Raw genomic sequence first — 17,587 nt, 5'->3', positions numbered from 1 at the left:
GTTTGATCATTCCCACAATGGTCAAGAAACAACAACCAGTGAAGAAAGTAATTAATGCAGTTTTTTTCAGAAATGACTACTGGTAAAGAATATTCTGGAGGAACAAAGGACTATTACAGAAAGTTGATACACTGAACAATGCTTGCCAAAAGTTCTTCAGTCCTCGTACATTAAGGTTTAAATTTTGTAACACAACAATGCCTCTTCTCTCACTGCTACAAAAACTTTGGCACATTCGGCTAAAAATGGCGTAACAATTAATTATGGAGCTCCCTCTTACACACCTGATCTTACTATGTGCTACTTCTGGTTATTCTAAATCTGAAGAAAAATTTGTGCAGTCATTGCTTTTCTTCAGAAGCAGAAATTGAATATGAAATTCATAAATATTTTGACTCCATTGAAAAAACCGAGTAGCTGCGTGCTTTGAATTTGTAGAAATCTTACTTCAAAAGTGTATAAATGCTGGAAGGGATTAATTTGAAAATGCCTAGAACTTTTGTTAAGTCTGGCTTAAAATCTCTTAATATATCTCAAAAGTTTTAAACTTACTCTCGTATTACTGTAGACTTAGCTGTAACATGATGACTTTGTATAATAATCTTTGATTTGTGTGGCAATACAAATAAATTTTACTTTTGGAAAAATCCAGTTAATTTTCTAGGGTTTATGAACTTAATATATTATTTAACTACATATTAGTTGTAAATGAACTCAATATTAGTAGTTGGCTGCATGGTTTACCTGGAAATATGAGCTACAAGCGGAGAGAACGACCTTATGCGCTTGTAGGTGCTTCCCTTCAGCAGCCAAGGTAACATCGACTAAAGACTCACTATTTAGCAGACTAGTGAACATTGATATAAAGTTGGGTTGGTGGTTATTCCAGCGTAAACAGTATTGCTGGACTGCCATATCTGTGAACATTCATATCTCCAAATGGCTAAGATTAAATAAAAGGAATGAAGAAAACTAACAGGCTTTCTCACTTAAGTTTGTATGCTAATAAAAAGTACAATTATCTAATTCTAACATCAACTAAATACGAGAAAATATTCAATTGACAAAATAACTAATACCAAGTTAAATTACTACTTCAAACTCTTAAATATTTTGCGTTTAGTTCATCACTAAGATCATTCTGTTATTTTGCAACCAAATAGAAAATAAAACAAAAACAACAAATAGAACGTTGAAAGGAAATACATCAAGTGCACATAGAAATTTTTAAAACATGAATAGCACATTGAAATGTAAGATAACAACAAACAATGGCTCAAAGAACATAGACAATATATAAACAAAAGTTAAAAAATAAATCAAAATAATATCACTAGTATAAAGGAATACAACATTTTCCAATATAATGTTTTATTTTGATTTTAGTTCAAAATTCAGTTTTACTCTCATCTCAATTTATAAAAAAATTAAAATTAAATTCTGATTAAATATTTTATACTGGCTAACCGTACACCCAAATTGTTTACCTTATGTTACTATAAAATTAATTATTATTACAAAAATGTAAACATTTGATAATTTGTGAAGTGCCTGATGATGGAATCTTTGATTCAGAAAGGCCTTGCACAAAATAAAACATTATATTGGAAAATGTTGTATTCCTTTATACTAGCGATTCCTTTATCCTTTATTCCTCCTACAATAAACCGTTTTTCCAATGCTCCAAGATTCTACATACAAAATAATATCTTTATTCTGACACAAAGGAACAGATATATATATATATATATATATATATATATATATATATATATATATATATATATATATATATATAATATTGATAAGCTAATTAATGGGGGGATAGAATCTATCATATTTAAAATACCAAATGTTACAGTACATGTTACTGACACAGTAAATACTCCACAAATAAGATAATAATACTGTACTGCTTATTGGCACGCATGATTTCCTAAAATTGGACTAATTTAATTTTTTGATTGTTTAAAATTTTACCCAAAAATCAAAAGAAATAACATTACCAAGAAAACACCACACAGTCAGGTTCGTCCTCCAAACAAAAAACACTGTGTCCAATTGAGTGAGATATGTGAGTTACATCAAAATTTACATATACATAAGCCAAATCCACTGACTGAATCATCACAATATTTCTAAAACCGCAGAACGCATTTGCTTGAAATTTAGTACTCAAGTTTGTCTACTTATTAGGTGCTCACTGAGAAACAGGTTTGAAAATATTACAGCCATACCATGATACTTTTAACATGTTCACGACATAATCTTTCACAACTACTGTCATGTACCCAATTGGGTGCAAATCAAGCTTTTGTGAAGCGCGTAGTACACCTGTTGGGGTATACGTAGCTATAAATTTCTTTGTTTCGTTTTTATTATTTGCCTGTCTTGGTGATTTGTTTTAATTGTGATCCCAAGCTTAAATAAATACCTTAGACTAACATGTACCCCGTTGGGCACACGATTGCTCAATTTTTAAAGTAAATTAATTTTTTAGGTACTCCTTTGGATACACGGATAAATATTAAAATCAAAATATTGAAATAATTATTTTTTTGCAGGTTTGAAGTCTACATACATTTATCGTTATACTTAGATATTTAACGTAAAATAAGATTATGGTTGTTTACCAGTATTATGAATAATTTGATGGCAAATAAAAAAGTTTGGGAATAACCCATTGTCATGAACGTGTCAATGACACTTTTTATAATGTTTAAAGTTGTTTAAAACATTACAATTACCTTTAGGTATACAAGTATATTCTATAGATAGGCTAAATAATAGATAAATAGATTTTTTTTATTTTTATAAACAATACGTAGTGGAAATTCATGAAACATTGCAATACAGTTGACAAAGAATTTTTTAACAGGAAATCTCTGAAACTAAAGAACAGATTGATATGGCACATTGTAATCATTTTTGTCTTAAATCCCAGATGCTCGCTAGAAATGGTTTTGATAACTTTCTATCTCACCACGTAAATTAAGAACTACAGAAGAAATTACATGAAACTTTTTACACTTACTTCTTAGGTGCTCACAAATTAAATATGGAACTATGCAATAAGGCTATTTTCATACACGTAATCTATGTGGTATTATATGATTTGTCACATTATAATATACGTTTTACATATCTTGTACGTTTCTTACTGCTAATTCAGTATGTGTACAATTTGATTTTATAATTTTTACACACATGCCATTTTGAGGTGAGTTAAACTGTTTCTTTTATTTTTAGCTCAAAGTCAGGTATTATTAAGACAAATAAGTATACAAGATAACAATGTTTTTGCTCTTAATAGGGTATAAGTTACGAATTTTAAAGTAAATTAATATAGACACATAAACAAGCACTTCACAAAACATATTTAAAAGGGAACTTTTTTAATTTACTTTGGTGTAAGTAATAACCTTTTTAAACTTTATACAATGTCAGGAATACATAATGTATTTTGTACATATACCTTATTAGTTATGAAAAATATAGTAATCTAGCAAAATAATTAAATTAGAACTAAAAAACTGTTAGAGAGATATAGTAGTAACAAGAAGAGAAGACATACAAATTTAAGCTCCTTCTTTAGGTTTCTTACTGTAAAATTAGCCTAAATAAGTTGAGGTAAGGTGTTAAAAAGTCATTGTTTTTTTTTGTAATGTATTTGTTCACCAAAATCACTGTGATTGAAAAACTATAGGCCAATTTACCATCAGTAACAGCATCTAATGTCTCATTCAGTCTTGTTCTTTCTTACGTGCCTATTTTAACTTCTAAGCACTAAACTAATATTAAAATATATAGAGAATAAACTAGAAAAATTTCAAAGAGCAAAGAGATTTACAAGTAAAGAATTAATAACTATCTGTACACAACAATTCGCATGCACATTGCACAAATCAGTTGAACAACTATTCTACCAACACATGCCATTATCGAAACACTCATGCAATAACTACAGTATATAATCTATCAATACTGGACCGGAGGCGGTTGGACCATGGTTACCCCTTTGTCAGTATAACAGACGAAAGAAAAAATCTTGTTTTTTCCTAAATTCAGTCAGAAATCTACAAATGATTTTAGGTATACATATTATCAGCAAGAATCGTCGTTGCTAATAGCAGTTATATTCTATCCACGAGTTATTCTGTTAATGTTGATAACTAAAGTAGCTTTGACTTTCCTTTAGTGTCTTATTATTTTTTTTTGCTTTCTTCAGTCATTACCGCTCACAAACATGTAAAATACCAACAAGAACTTTTTTAGGTGCTATAAGATTCACCTGTTGAAGTTAATTGTTTGACTTTGCCAAATTTTTCGGTTTTTCAACAAGAACAAAAACATTTTGTTTGTTTGTGTGCCTTTTCCTAAACTATAAATGCGCAAGCTGTATTTACATATTTGCACTTCTAATAAATTTGTCTTTATTTTGTATATTTTGAAGTTTATTTGAATAAGTATAATAAACTGCTATGCTCTGCTAAATGTGAAAAAAGTAAACACTTATCTATAAGAAAATATTTAATATCTATTGTACATACAATGATAAGGAACTGTTATTATATTTTATTATTTTGTGATTTTTGCCTTTAAAAGGACATATAATATGTTTTAGGCTACTGTTAAATTTTATGTACATATTATTTAGTTTTAACACATACTTGCAAACATTGTAAACAGCACTTAAAGGGTTAATGTGTTAAAAGGAAATCTGTAGTTTGAAGGAAGCAACACTAAACTGAACGATTTTTTTCTATGTAATGTGTATTTGATATATTAAATGTCTAAATACAAAGTGACATAAAAAATATAAGTCTGCATGTTGTACTCTGTCCGATCTTTCAATTTCTCAGATAAGAGTAGTACCCTTGAAAACTATGCTGGCTAATATAAAGGTGTGATTCATTATGAAATGGTAAAGAGTCAACCAATAAAAATTTAAATATTTTGAATAATCAAATAGGTTATAATAAACTCGACTATTACACAAAACACACCACATGACAAGTATAACCACTATTTTATCAATGTAACATTCAATGCCCCAGTAGAACAGTTTAATATCAGAAATATAGTAGCAGCCCTATTATACAGTCACTTGTAGGTTAATTAAACTAATACAATTAATTTATAACCCATTAGCAACTTAAACTATTATTACACAAATGTATACCCCTTTTAATCAAAATTTGATTGAATTGACTAATAAAAATACTTTTTACCTTGTGACTAATATTGGACCTTGATAATTCTAAAATTCTTCTTAAGTATAATTAAAGCTTTTTCAGTCAGTGCTGACCAAAATAATAATAAATTAATTTAATACAACAGAATAAACATTATAAACATACAAACAAACAACTAAAATGTACATCAGAAAACTCAGACAAACTTTACATCCATTTTATTTTTAGGTTATGTCATACAAGATATGAATGTATGTAAACTTGTTAGAGAGAGACAAGAAATAAGTATGTATACATATAAAATCATTATGTCGAATATATATATTTTATACTGTATATATAATGATTCGAATAATGATTTTATATGTATACACGCTTATATTTATTTATTTATAATGTAATTATACAACCATATGCGTATATTTTAAGTAGACTGCTATCTTTTTCCATCAAATGTAAATCTATTACTAAACTTAACATCTCTTATAACGAGAAATTTTTGTATGTAAATAAGAATTATGATAATACTTCCATAAGTCATAAAACAAAGAAAATTCCTCATGTTTTGTATTTTAATCCCATTCATCACTGGTTTATAAATGTTCAAAATAATTTCCATTATAATATTTCAGATTTTATTTTAAGGTATTGTTTTTTTACACTATGCACTGTATTTCAATTATGTTCTACATTCTCAGCTCATTAACTTTGATCTAGATTAATATTATAATTTTACACTCTAATTTATTTCTTATTTGTAGCTTGGGTTAGTATAATTTCAAGAGAAAACATATAATTTTATAGTTTAGGATTGTGACTGTTTCAAAAATACAATAATATAATCATATGCACGTAAAAGATATAAATGGAAGAGCCATCCAGTAACGTAAAGATACATTTATCAAATGTAATATTGTCATACATTTTTATAGGACCAAAAGTGTTTTAAAAAGTCTTGTGGAAACTTTAGTGATAAATTCTGTCAGTGAATACAACTTTTAAATGTGAACACAATCACGGGCCTCAAGCAAGCATCATTATCCCCTGGCGTTACAACAACAAACAAAGTCAAGATGTGGGCTTGGCGTAACCTTATGAAGATATAAGAAGATAAGTGTGAAAAGTTGAAGCGAATAAAACTTTAGAACAAAACTGCAAGAAAGAAGAAAATAGTGAAGATGTCACTTATGATCCTGTGCATTTTTAACGTAGTAAACTAATAAAGTGCATTGATTTGGTCTTTTATTGTTTCTCGAAAGTTTACTTTTCAATTTGAAAACTTAAATTTGTATAGTTCTAAAAGCCATAAAGGGATGATTAAAAATTGTTCAGTTATTTAAGTTTTGTATCTGTAACATGGGTTTAAGTAAAACAACGCTTCCGCCAGTGTCCCTCCTGTTTGTGTAAATCAAACTCCATTCTTTCGGCACTGTTTTTTTTAAATTTTATGTTAGCTTTTAATATTTTGTAAACCCCAGACTACAGATTATGGATGCTATTTTCTTGGACCAATTAAAAAATATCAACCCTCTATCACTTATAGAATTTGAGACATTTTGCTTCCGTAAACCATGCAAAACGCCAAAACATTCCCCCTCTCCAACGATCATCATGGAAATGTTCACTTTTAAGGTACCAAGGTACGCACTAGGAATTAATATAAAAAGTGGCCAATAGATCAAAGTTTTACTCATAACAAACTACCCCTTAAACATTTTCACTCCGTTGGCATTTTTGCAGAATGTCCATACACTCTTGTAGCCTACAATGCAGACAAGGACCATTTCCCATTAGCTCTGATTTTAATATGGTGGATCGCGTCCGTCCACTCCCGTGTTCTGCATTGCAGGCCACTCGTCATTCATTGCATTTGAGTTTTTATAATTACTTACAGTGCACATTCGTGTTGCGTGATTACTTATGAATTAAAACTATCCAACAAACACAATTTCTTTCTTATCAGGAACCATTTTTATATTTTTAAACAATGCAATACTTTAGACATAGTGACTACGCTCAAGTATTCGGCTATCACCCCTATTCACATCCTCCGCCTGAGTCAGATTTAAAACTGTACCGATTTTATAATTATTTTTTATTTGTTCACATCTTCCGCCTGAGTCAGATTTAAAACTGTACCGATTTTATAATTATTTTTGATTTGTTCGAATACTTCAGTACTTTGAAGTAATTATTTCAAACACTTCTCATTAAATTACGCCTTACATTATTTTTAGCCGTCTATCATATGTTTCCTACTCATATTTGGCCATTTAAAGACTTCTTAACTTTTAAGGCGGCGGCGGCTGGACCTGCCAAAACCAAAACCACATGTACAAATGTTGGTTAAATGAAATACATACCTAATTGTGTTTAAAACATTTGATTTTTTATCGTTTGCTGAGCGTTAGCGTTCTTGTTTACTGGAAGGTCTAAGACAAAATGTATTTGTGTATGTCTGTCTCTCTGCATGATATATAGAAAATGAACAAACCTTTCAACTTCAAATCGTACGTGAAGCTTCATTTCTATGTGACGAATACTGAGTTTGATGATGGTACATGTCAATCAATGCGATTTGGTTGAGCGATCAGGAATAGGTGTGCACCAGACTTAAGGGTAAACATAATAACAAAGAGTAAATAATAGAATAAATCAATTTCTAAACAAACACAATAGATTCACAAGAGATTTAACATTTGACATTTTAACACATGTTGCCTAACTATTCCAGATTTATTTATGCAACTAAAACAGAACTTCATCCAGATAACTGTTCCCAGTTGCGTTTTTAACTAGTTCATGTATTCTAATGTTTTTTATACATTTTATCAACAACTTATGTAAAAGTTGTAAATTCTTCTAACTTGTATTTTGTTCAGATTAGGTCTTGTTTTGTTTCAAGTTATTTTTAAGTAAACGTTATTTGTAAGGTAATGGAATGCAATTTTTCATCTTGACCTTATACAATTTATAATGTTAGTTTAAAAAATATAACCATGAAATATGGTACTGGGTGCGGCAGTACCAACTCTCCTATTTTAGAAGGCAAGAAAACAAAACCTTATAAGATACAAAAATACATTTGAATAAAATTAAGTACCGGTATACAAAGTGCCATTAACATTTTACATTAAACTCCAGCCATCGAGTACGGGTTTTAAACAATACATTACTTAGAGCTGACCTTCAATGTTGATGCATTAATTAAATCTCTCTGTCGAAAGTCCATTGCTCGGGCGTCATCTCCGGTGAAATAGCAGCAACCTTGTTTGTTAACGCTTTCTTTAATGTATCTACGGTTCCTGGACGATTCTGAAACACTACATTTGAGGTATTGAAGTATAGGAAGAAATTGCAAGGTGTCAAGTCCGGTGAGCGTGGTGGCCACCCGATATCACCTCGTAGGCATAAAATGTGTCCTTTGTCATTGGTGTAGAAAAGTCTTTTAATTTATCTTTGAATGTAATATTTGCTTATATAAAATATTCAAGTAAGCAATAAATTTAATTTAATTTCTTTAACCGTATGATCACACAAAATTCAATATAAGATAAGTTGCGACATTGAAAGATAATTTTACTTGGAGAAATGTAGAAAACAATACAGCAGTCTATATTTCGAGTTGTACTAATAGCGCCAGCGCCGCATTTTCAGTACTGGGAGTTGTCACAGACTTCTGTTGATTCTGGCTAACTAGTTTGTTTTCCCAGAGACTGATGCATAATCAAAGCTAGTAGGCATCTAGACACTAGACAAGACACGGCATTGCATGAGAGCCTGCCTGCTTAGCAACAGTCTACTCTACGTAAAATCTTGTTTCTGCTTGTAAGCTAAATGCTTGGTAATGTAGATGGTTCTCACTCATTTAATAGCAAAGTATCTGGATAATGAAACAGCGTATGTTGTATGATATAGTGTTAAGGTCATGCATAGATAAATATGTGAAAGAATATTTCCAGTAAAGAACAATGTTTAGTTGATTAAATTATATCTATATAGCTATTTTGAGATTTTCCTGATTAACCTAGATTGTAGCATGGAAAATGGCTGGCTCTGCCCTAAGAAGACTAATGGCAGAATATAAACGTAAGTACATTTTTTTCTCTTGGTATAATTAACGTGAGAAGCTAAAATGAAACTTACAGCGTAATTAAAATAAGTCTCACGTTAAGCTAGGGTTATATTCATCTTAAATTAAAAACAATAATTAATAGATGTATTTACTTTTAAGTCTATGACTTTAACTGGATTGATCTAAAACCACTTAAAACTATTTATTCAAATAAGCTAGTATGTTTTTAGCTTCAGAAATTTTATTATATCACAAATTATAAGTTAATAAAATGTTTGAAATTTAGGATGGTTGCAATATAGCAATCAGAGTAATCAGCTACCACCACAATTTAACCAGGGAACCAAATTATTGATTTGAAATACCTATTGAATACAAAAATATAAGTGTTGTACACTAATACTCCAATTCTCACTCTGCTTGTTCCAGTATCTAATAAATGACTCATAGACTTGATGGGTAGAGTACGATAAGCCGACCCGGTTTTTTATATCGAAACTGTCAAAAGATGTTTAATTATTAAAACTATCATTGTAATCAACCAATAGTAATTAATTAAAACAATACCTAATCCTCTGCACCATCTGTACACACATTTTCATGTTCTAAACAGAATTTCTTCTGCAAATAACTTTTTTTGGGTAGACTTTAACACGTTCGCTGCTGCAAAACGGACAACCATACACGACGAGTGCTGAGAGCACACTGACTGGGTTTCTAAACAATGGCGCTGTGCAGTAGATCTACGTCATACGCGCCTGGCGCGAGGCAGCCGTGCAGTAGATCTACCGCAACCGCATTGAACGTGTTAATCAACGGCCTACACTCAATATTCGGTTGTAGTAACGAATTGTTCGATGTTTTTATCCGATTAGGTAGGCTAATTCCCCTATTCCATATACTGTAAGTGTATGATGTGGTTTGGCCTTGACGAGTTTCGCATTCATCATGCCTTCATAGGTAATGGAATATCTATGCAAGTATATCTATTGTCATTGCGGTAACAATTTACAATAACATGACCATGGAAAGGTATGTTCATTTTTTTTTCCTGAAAACAATAGTGAAGAAAAAATTTGTTGGCAACAAAATTTAAAGGAGTTATGATTTTTTGAAATCCTCTGAAAACTCTGTTTTTGACAGTACCTCTGGCAATACTATCCATATTTGACAGTTTGGTATTACTCCGCGACTCTCTCAAATAAAGAAGGGACGCCATTTTGAACTATTTTGTTCCTCCGTGTCTATTCTTAACCTCCTAGTTCAGTAGTGGTAATGGCACACCTTTGTGTTGGATGTTCATTAAGGTAAGTGATAAGTTACTGAAATGATGCTGACTAGTACGTTAATCCTGTCAACGATGCCTGCCCGCTGCGCAGTGCTGCGCACTACTTGCTCTTTTAGAAAAAGAATTAACTCGAGCTTGCAAAAGTCGAATCCCAGATCACGTGATGCCCCTGCTCCTTAACGCAATAATGCCCGAAAGGCATCAATATAATACAATAATATACTTTCCCCCCAGTTTATATGCACCTGTGATAATAATACTTGGCTATAAATGCCCAACCCATGAAAAAAAGTCCATTTTCCATGGTCACGCTATTGTAAATAAATACCGTCGTTGCACTAATGTTTTGATATTTTACTTGATCTCTTTAGACAGACGCCGACTTCAGATTTTAGGACTCTAGTCTGTGACAGTGTCAGTTATTAGATGCTGAACAAGTGGAGTGTTGATTGCATACCCAGTGCTTGTACTATGCACACCTTTGGTAAAACATTTTAATTATAGTTATTTACAATTATTTATTGCCAGCTCTTTTTAATGTATTGAATAATAATATTGTTCCAAATTAATGCAAAGTAAAATCATTTGTATGGTATTTGAAAGTTTTTCCATTTCAAATCACTCATTTTTCTGACTTATTATGGACAAGTTGAGCATAGAGTCTGTATAGGAATTAGTTTAGTGTCTACATTTAACTCTTAGAAGGGTTTTCAATTAGTATTTTACATGAACTATTTTTTATTGACCTTTTGTGACAGCCAAATTGATCACAACATATTTTCCCTTTCCGTTGTGCTGACATCTAGCGTTCACGTGGCTGTGCTTTCGTTGTTGTAGGTGTTATATAGTGGTTGTGTTATTGTTGTTTGTACTCATATTAATATGGAAGCTCAGCAGCATCGTAAACTAATTGGTGGACGAAAAGTATTGCATAGCCAAAGTCGAGAAATCATTGCAAATGTGGGTACTTTGGGATTATACCGACCACACCAGTATGAAGAACACGAAAATATAAATTTATAGAAACAAACATGATAGAATGAAAAAACAACTCTTTAATTACAAACTTACAAGCATTTCCAGGTATTGTGATCGGTATTGTTGTCGCTGTTATCTTATCTTTCTCGAGAATCCCGATTACGGCAGGCCGCGCGGCATCACATGATTTACACGGTACATAATTGCCTTTCCATTACAATTCAATTTATATTTCTGATCAGCCCCTCTAGAATTTGATATTTTACTGATAGGTACTATCTCGAGGGATGTTTTTCTTTCGTCGACATCAGCGCGGGCTTCGGCAGCACCGAAGGCTGATGTCCGGAGGCACTCGCATTTTGGGTGGCGGAGTGTGATCAAGAATAAAAACAAGTTTTGAGTGTTTTTTAATAAAGAGTTTAGTTTTAGTTTGGTAATGTTTGTTTTTATTGAAGTTTTGTGTTTGGAGAAATGTAGAGCTAAAACACGGAAGTACAACAAAGCAACGCACCAGCTGAACGGGCGGCGAGACTCTGCAATCACGTTATCTACTAGACCGCTCGACTTTGACCTCTGTCTGAGGATGGGGAGGGGTTTGAGATAAGACAATTCCTGTTTTATATTGACGAAATATTGTTCTACGCTAATCTAGTAATCAGTAGAAGCAAAATGTCAAATAACGATTCATGTCTGGGTGTGGTCGGTATAATCCCAAAGTACCCAAATGTGTACAAATTTATGAAACGTGAAGCTGAAACTGAAGCTGGAATACATTTAAAACAAATTCAATGTCGTGTAGCGGAAGCCACGGGTGTATCACTGACGTCTGTAAAGAGAATTATTGCAGAAAGCAGAACCATTGTTCAGACTGAAACCCAGCTTTATACACCAAATAAAAAAAGACATAGAGTAAAGAACAAAACGGAGTTAGATGAGTTTGATTTGTGCGTTGTCAGGCGAACTGTAAATGAGTTCCACAAAATCAATGGCGAACGACCAACAGTAAAAACTCTATTACCAGCTCTCAGAGAAAAAATTAATTTTACAGGGAGTAAATGGTCGTTAGGTAAGGTTTTACACAAGCTAAACTTTCGCTGGAGGAAATCAGTTAATAACAGGAAAGTATTGGTTGAAAAAAGTGATATAAGGGAACTACGTTTAAAATATTTGAGAAATATCCAGAATTATCGAGCGGAAGGTAGGCCAGTAATCTATATGGACGAGACCTACGTTAATTCTACACACACAAAACCCTTGAGTTGGAGTGATGGAAGTGAGGCAGGTTTAAAAACCCCTGTTAGTAAGGGCGAGAGAATAATAATTGTTCATGCCGGTAACGAAGATGGCTTTGTAAATAATACACTATTGACGTTCATTTCTGGGAAGAAAACAGGGGATTATCATGGTGACATGAATTTCAGCAACTATGAAAAATGGATACGAACACAATTAATTCCTAACATACCCCAAAACTCTGTTATTGTTAGTGATAATGCACCCTACCACAATGTGCAGTTGAACCCAGCTCCCACGTCAACTTTAAAGGCAGACATGATACAGTGGCTATCAGAACGAAACATACACTTTTCTAAAGAAATGTTAAAACCAGAATTGTACTCAGTTATTAAAGAAAATAAATCAAAGTACAAAATGTTTAAAGTAGATTCTATTCTGGCAGAAGCCGGCCATTCTGTTTTAAGGTTACCACCATACTACCCAGATTTAAATCCTATTGAAGGTATGGAGTTTACTTAAGGAAAGTGTAGCCAAACGAAACGTTTTGTTTAAATTAGCTGAAGTTCAACAACTGGTAGTAGAGATATGTAGCCAGATAACACGAGAACAGTGGAGTTCTCTTGTGAATCATGTAAAAAAAAGTGGAATTGGATTACTTGGCATTAGAACCGGAAATCAACGAAATTAGTGAACAAATAATAATTAATTTGGGAGAAGATTCCGACACAGAAGATGACAATGATGACAGCCATCCAGAAAGTGATGATGAATTGGATGACGTGGACTTAAGTGGAATAGAACCCCTGATTTAAATAACTGTAAGTTTTTTATTTTATTTAAATAGTTCTAGGATTTTATATAGGCTAGATAATATTATTTCATCATATATAGTTTAAAGCCATAGATGATGTAATTACTAATATTAATGTATAAGTAGTTAAGACTGCGGTTAGAATGTCGTATCTGTGAATAGTGGTTGCTTGTGAGCAGTCGGCGCTGCTCGGCGAGGCCAGGCGGCTCAGTGCTTCCCTCCCTCTCGCCCCTCTATGCCCTACTCCACTTCGCCTCTCGCGCCGGTCACGGCTCTTGCTAGACCTGCTCAGTTATACCAACAACTTTAAATTCTTAGATATATCTTAAAAGTATAAGATTGGCACTTTCAATTCATGAACTCCTGGATAGAGTAAAAAGCATTTTTAACAGAAATACCGCAACTCTTATCTTAAAACCAGTTGTTAAGCTATCTTATCTATAGATGAATTTTATTAAGGCATTTACTAGACCAGGGGTGCCCAACCTTTTTTACCCAAGGGCCACATTGTAAAACCTTTATGGACAGGCGGGCCAACATCCCAGGGGATTTGGAACCCCAAACAAAACGTATTGCCCGGGGTTTGTTCCAGAAATCTTGTGCAAAATATGATTTTTAAGGTTATTTGGCCCTTGTTTCCTGATTATTGTAATTTCTTATTATTTATTAGTTGTTAGGTAAAGGTTTATAATATATTATGTTTTTAGGTTCTTTTAGTAGAAATAAATATAAACCCAGACTTTTGGATGTTTGCTCTAATTCTGAGGGAACAATAAAAAAGTCACCAATAAATTGAATACATTGATTTAAATTAAGCCTACTAGGATACTAGGACATACAAATTACGTGGCGAGTGGTGACCTTGAGTTGGGTAGGGGTTACATCGCCGCACCGCGCGCTGTGGTCTGCATTACGCGCGCTCTATTCGCCAGCCGGCAGCCACCACCGTAGTCAGTGAAATCTGTCTGCAACTACTTTACTTCTTTCAACACTCATACTCCACCAAATGAATACGGCTCGTTCTACGTGAAATCGGCTGGACTGCTTGGTTCTCAAAATTTGTATTTATTTAATATTTCAAATGCTTGTAAACAAATTTGGTTGTTTTGGCAACAAGGCGGGCCATATAAAACTGACTCGCGGGCCGTAGGTTGGGCAGCCCTGTACTAGACAATCAGTGGTCTCTTATCACTCATATGGAGTCTAGTTTGGAGCATGGCAACAAAATGCTTAAATCTAGTTTCATGAGTATGGATCTTACCTCTTTGTTGAACCCTGTCTCCCTTTTTCCCTACATAAATCAGACCTTGGAGAATATGCAATAAAAACAAGGTTAGTAGTCCAAGATCTCTAAATAAATTTCTACAGTGTTCAAACCTTCCAACTCCAGCTATAGTATGAATCGTTTTTTTTTTTTTTTTTTTAACAAGAAATACATCCTTTGGATGGACAGAACTACCACATACTCATAATTCATATGAGACTGGAACACACCACAGTAAGCTTGGCAGAGGCCATCCCGATCTAATTCACCACACAGATACTTCAGAGCATAAATACTGCTGCTCTGCTTCTTTTTGAGGCCAATTATATGCATTGACCAGTTAAACATGAGATCTAAGGTGAATCCTAGAAATTTCTGAAGATTATAAACTGGGCCAGATTTCTCTTTAATTCCAAAAAGAATTGTGGAGGTTTTTTTCTTCATTTAAAACCAATTCATTAGCAGCAACCAATTCTGAAAAAAATCTTCATTGAATTTTGATAATGCCAATGCTTGACTGCCAATCTTCTGTGTGTTAATGGTGGTATCATCTGCATAAAGGATGACCTCCATTGGAACACATGCGCTTAGGTCATTAACCAATACTAAAAAAAATGTAAAGGCCCAGGAACAGTCCCCTGGAGCATTCCATAATTTACAGGCAAAAGGCAAGAACTCTTTATTATTTAAGGAGACAAACTCTGTTTCCTAAGTAGGATTCAAGAAGCTTTAACTATTTAAATATTTTAACTTATGAAGAAGAAACTCATGTGGCACAATCAAAGGTGTTGCTGAGATCATAGAACATCACTGCAGAATAGGCCTAGTTTTAAAAGGACTTTAAAACTTTTGTCAACTAAACTAATCAAGACATGAGTGGTGGGGAGCCCTTTCCTAAAACCAAATTGAGAATTAATGATCAGCCTGTTTTATTCTAGAAATTTTAGAAAAAGTACACAATAATGTTTAACAACTTAATATTTCATCAAGTTAAGAAATTGCATCAACTACATTTGGCCTCGTAGATATAGTTTTCTGCTAAATATATTTCGACTTAATCGGTTGGAACTGAGGCGGAAAGTGGCTCATCTGTGTTTCTTGAGAGGTGTGATGATTGAGTTTATTGATGATGCAGAGACGCTGCCTCTCATGCTGTGGACTGTACTGATGCGTGATGGTAGAGCATAATGGAGTCTATTACGCTGTATAACTCAGTGGCGGATGAGATTGAGGTTACATGGAGCATATGTTGGTTCAGGAGGCAATGTGTGGTTGCTCTTAATGATAATAATCGTGGGGGTTTACAGCACCTAATCTAATAGCACCTAATATCACAGCACCTAAAATTGAACCGTCTAATAAGGCCGATTCTCATAGCACCTAATATTATAGTACCTAATCTCACAGCACCTAAGGAAATGCCCGAGAGTTGCACGGCACCTAAAGATCGTGCTGGAGTGTTATAGCACCTAATATCACACCACCTAAAAGGGAGTGGTGGGGATCGCCGGAGGGGTAGGCCGCCACCACTGTCCGTGGCCAGTGGGCGACCGTCCGTTGAGTCGCGTGGGTAGGGGAGAGCTCTGAGTTGGTTATTGACACGTAACGTGCTCGCTGGAAGAATTGAAGGTGGTGGACGTTTCATTTTGGATTTATATATGTTATTGTTACCGAATCCCGGCGACCTCTCTCACACACACTAAACATCTCACTTAAAACATCTACCACATTAAAATATACCCCTTTATTACATCTGAAAAAGTTTGACGGTTTAGGTAGTATTAATCCATATATTATAGCGAAAGTGAGATATTTTAGATATTTTTATTGATTGTGATAATCTAAAATATGAAGAAAAACACAGTTTTTGTTTTAAATTTAAGCTTTTTCCAAATTAACTCCTCCTAATTTAAAAATAATTACAGTTAAAAATATAATATATAATTTGTTGTATGTCTCTTAAAGAACGACATACTGATAATTTAGAGTTCTAAGTTAATAATTAAAGGCGTAACAAGTTTTTTGGGAAACTCATTAGATTTGTATTTATTTATAAATCACGCAATGCTTATTACTAATTATCTTTACTTATGAGTGAGGGTGCAGAACAAGCGAGGTACACAGTAACTGTGCCGGAACCTTACTACAAGATGGCATGAAACATACCAACTTGCCACGTGTGCCAAAAACACAAGATAAAATATAGACAGTTGTATTTTCACACAAACCACAACAGGAAAATGTTTAAATTAGGCTTGTATGATTCTGGTAAGTATATTAATTCAAGGAAAGGCAATTAAATTATTTATTTACCCAAAACAAACATTTAATTAAACTTATATTCGTAAATTCACTAAAAGATAATTTGAGGGAAGTTAATATTCCTCAAAGCGAAGCGGCCGAATACCTTCCATAATCTTATCATCATCTTTGTTATCGGTGTTATATTTTCACTGTTTACCTCATGTTCACTGAGACAGCCTTCCGACGAATTTCTGTCCCCTACTCAAAATATTAGTAGTCTCTCTACAGCCTCCCCAGCAATCATTTATTGGTCCAAGCGTTATCAATAACTATTTTTTTATTCTCTACAACTTTCATTCAACAATCAGGTGTAGTCTTATCCAAAGCTTCTTTACAAATTATGTGATAGAAGTAATAGTGAACGACTTATTATTTTTGCGATATGTAAATTAATTTGAACCCATATTAGTTCTATCGCGTGGAGCTTGACTGTCAA

The 17,587-nt window shown here is 33.1% G+C and overlaps 2 protein-coding genes across 3 annotated transcripts in view; one reads left to right on the top strand and one right to left on the bottom strand.

The window, feature by feature from the left end:
• The window catches only part of LOC124363280 (longitudinals lacking protein, isoforms H/M/V-like), a 45,197-nt gene extending 39,753 nt beyond the window's left edge, over nt 1-5,444 (bottom strand). The window contains exons 1-2 of one of the 2 annotated variants that reach the window (XM_046818495.1): nt 5,232-5,444; nt 745-917 (exon numbers count right to left, since the gene is read on the bottom strand). In XM_046818495.1, coding sequence (XP_046674451.1) covers nt 745-915 — 171 coding nt within the window. In that variant the 5' untranslated portion in view covers nt 916-917; nt 5,232-5,444. The remainder of the gene's footprint in view (nt 1-744; nt 918-5,231) is intronic. The other variant, XM_046818504.1, reaches the window with a different exon arrangement.
• A 3,515-nt stretch (nt 5,445-8,959) lies between these two features.
• The window catches only part of LOC124363269 (ubiquitin-conjugating enzyme E2 G2), a 41,977-nt gene continuing 33,349 nt past the window's right edge, over nt 8,960-17,587 (top strand). Inside the window, exon 1 of the mRNA XM_046818482.1 lies at nt 8,960-9,284. Coding sequence (XP_046674438.1) covers nt 9,242-9,284 — 43 coding nt within the window. The 5' untranslated portion in view covers nt 8,960-9,241. The remainder of the gene's footprint in view (nt 9,285-17,587) is intronic.

Source organism: Homalodisca vitripennis, chromosome 1, assembly GCF_021130785.1.
Source record: "Homalodisca vitripennis isolate AUS2020 chromosome 1, UT_GWSS_2.1, whole genome shotgun sequence".
Classification (NCBI taxonomy): domain Eukaryota; kingdom Metazoa; phylum Arthropoda; class Insecta; order Hemiptera; family Cicadellidae; genus Homalodisca; species Homalodisca vitripennis.
This window is presented reverse-complemented; position numbering and strand designations above follow the sequence as displayed.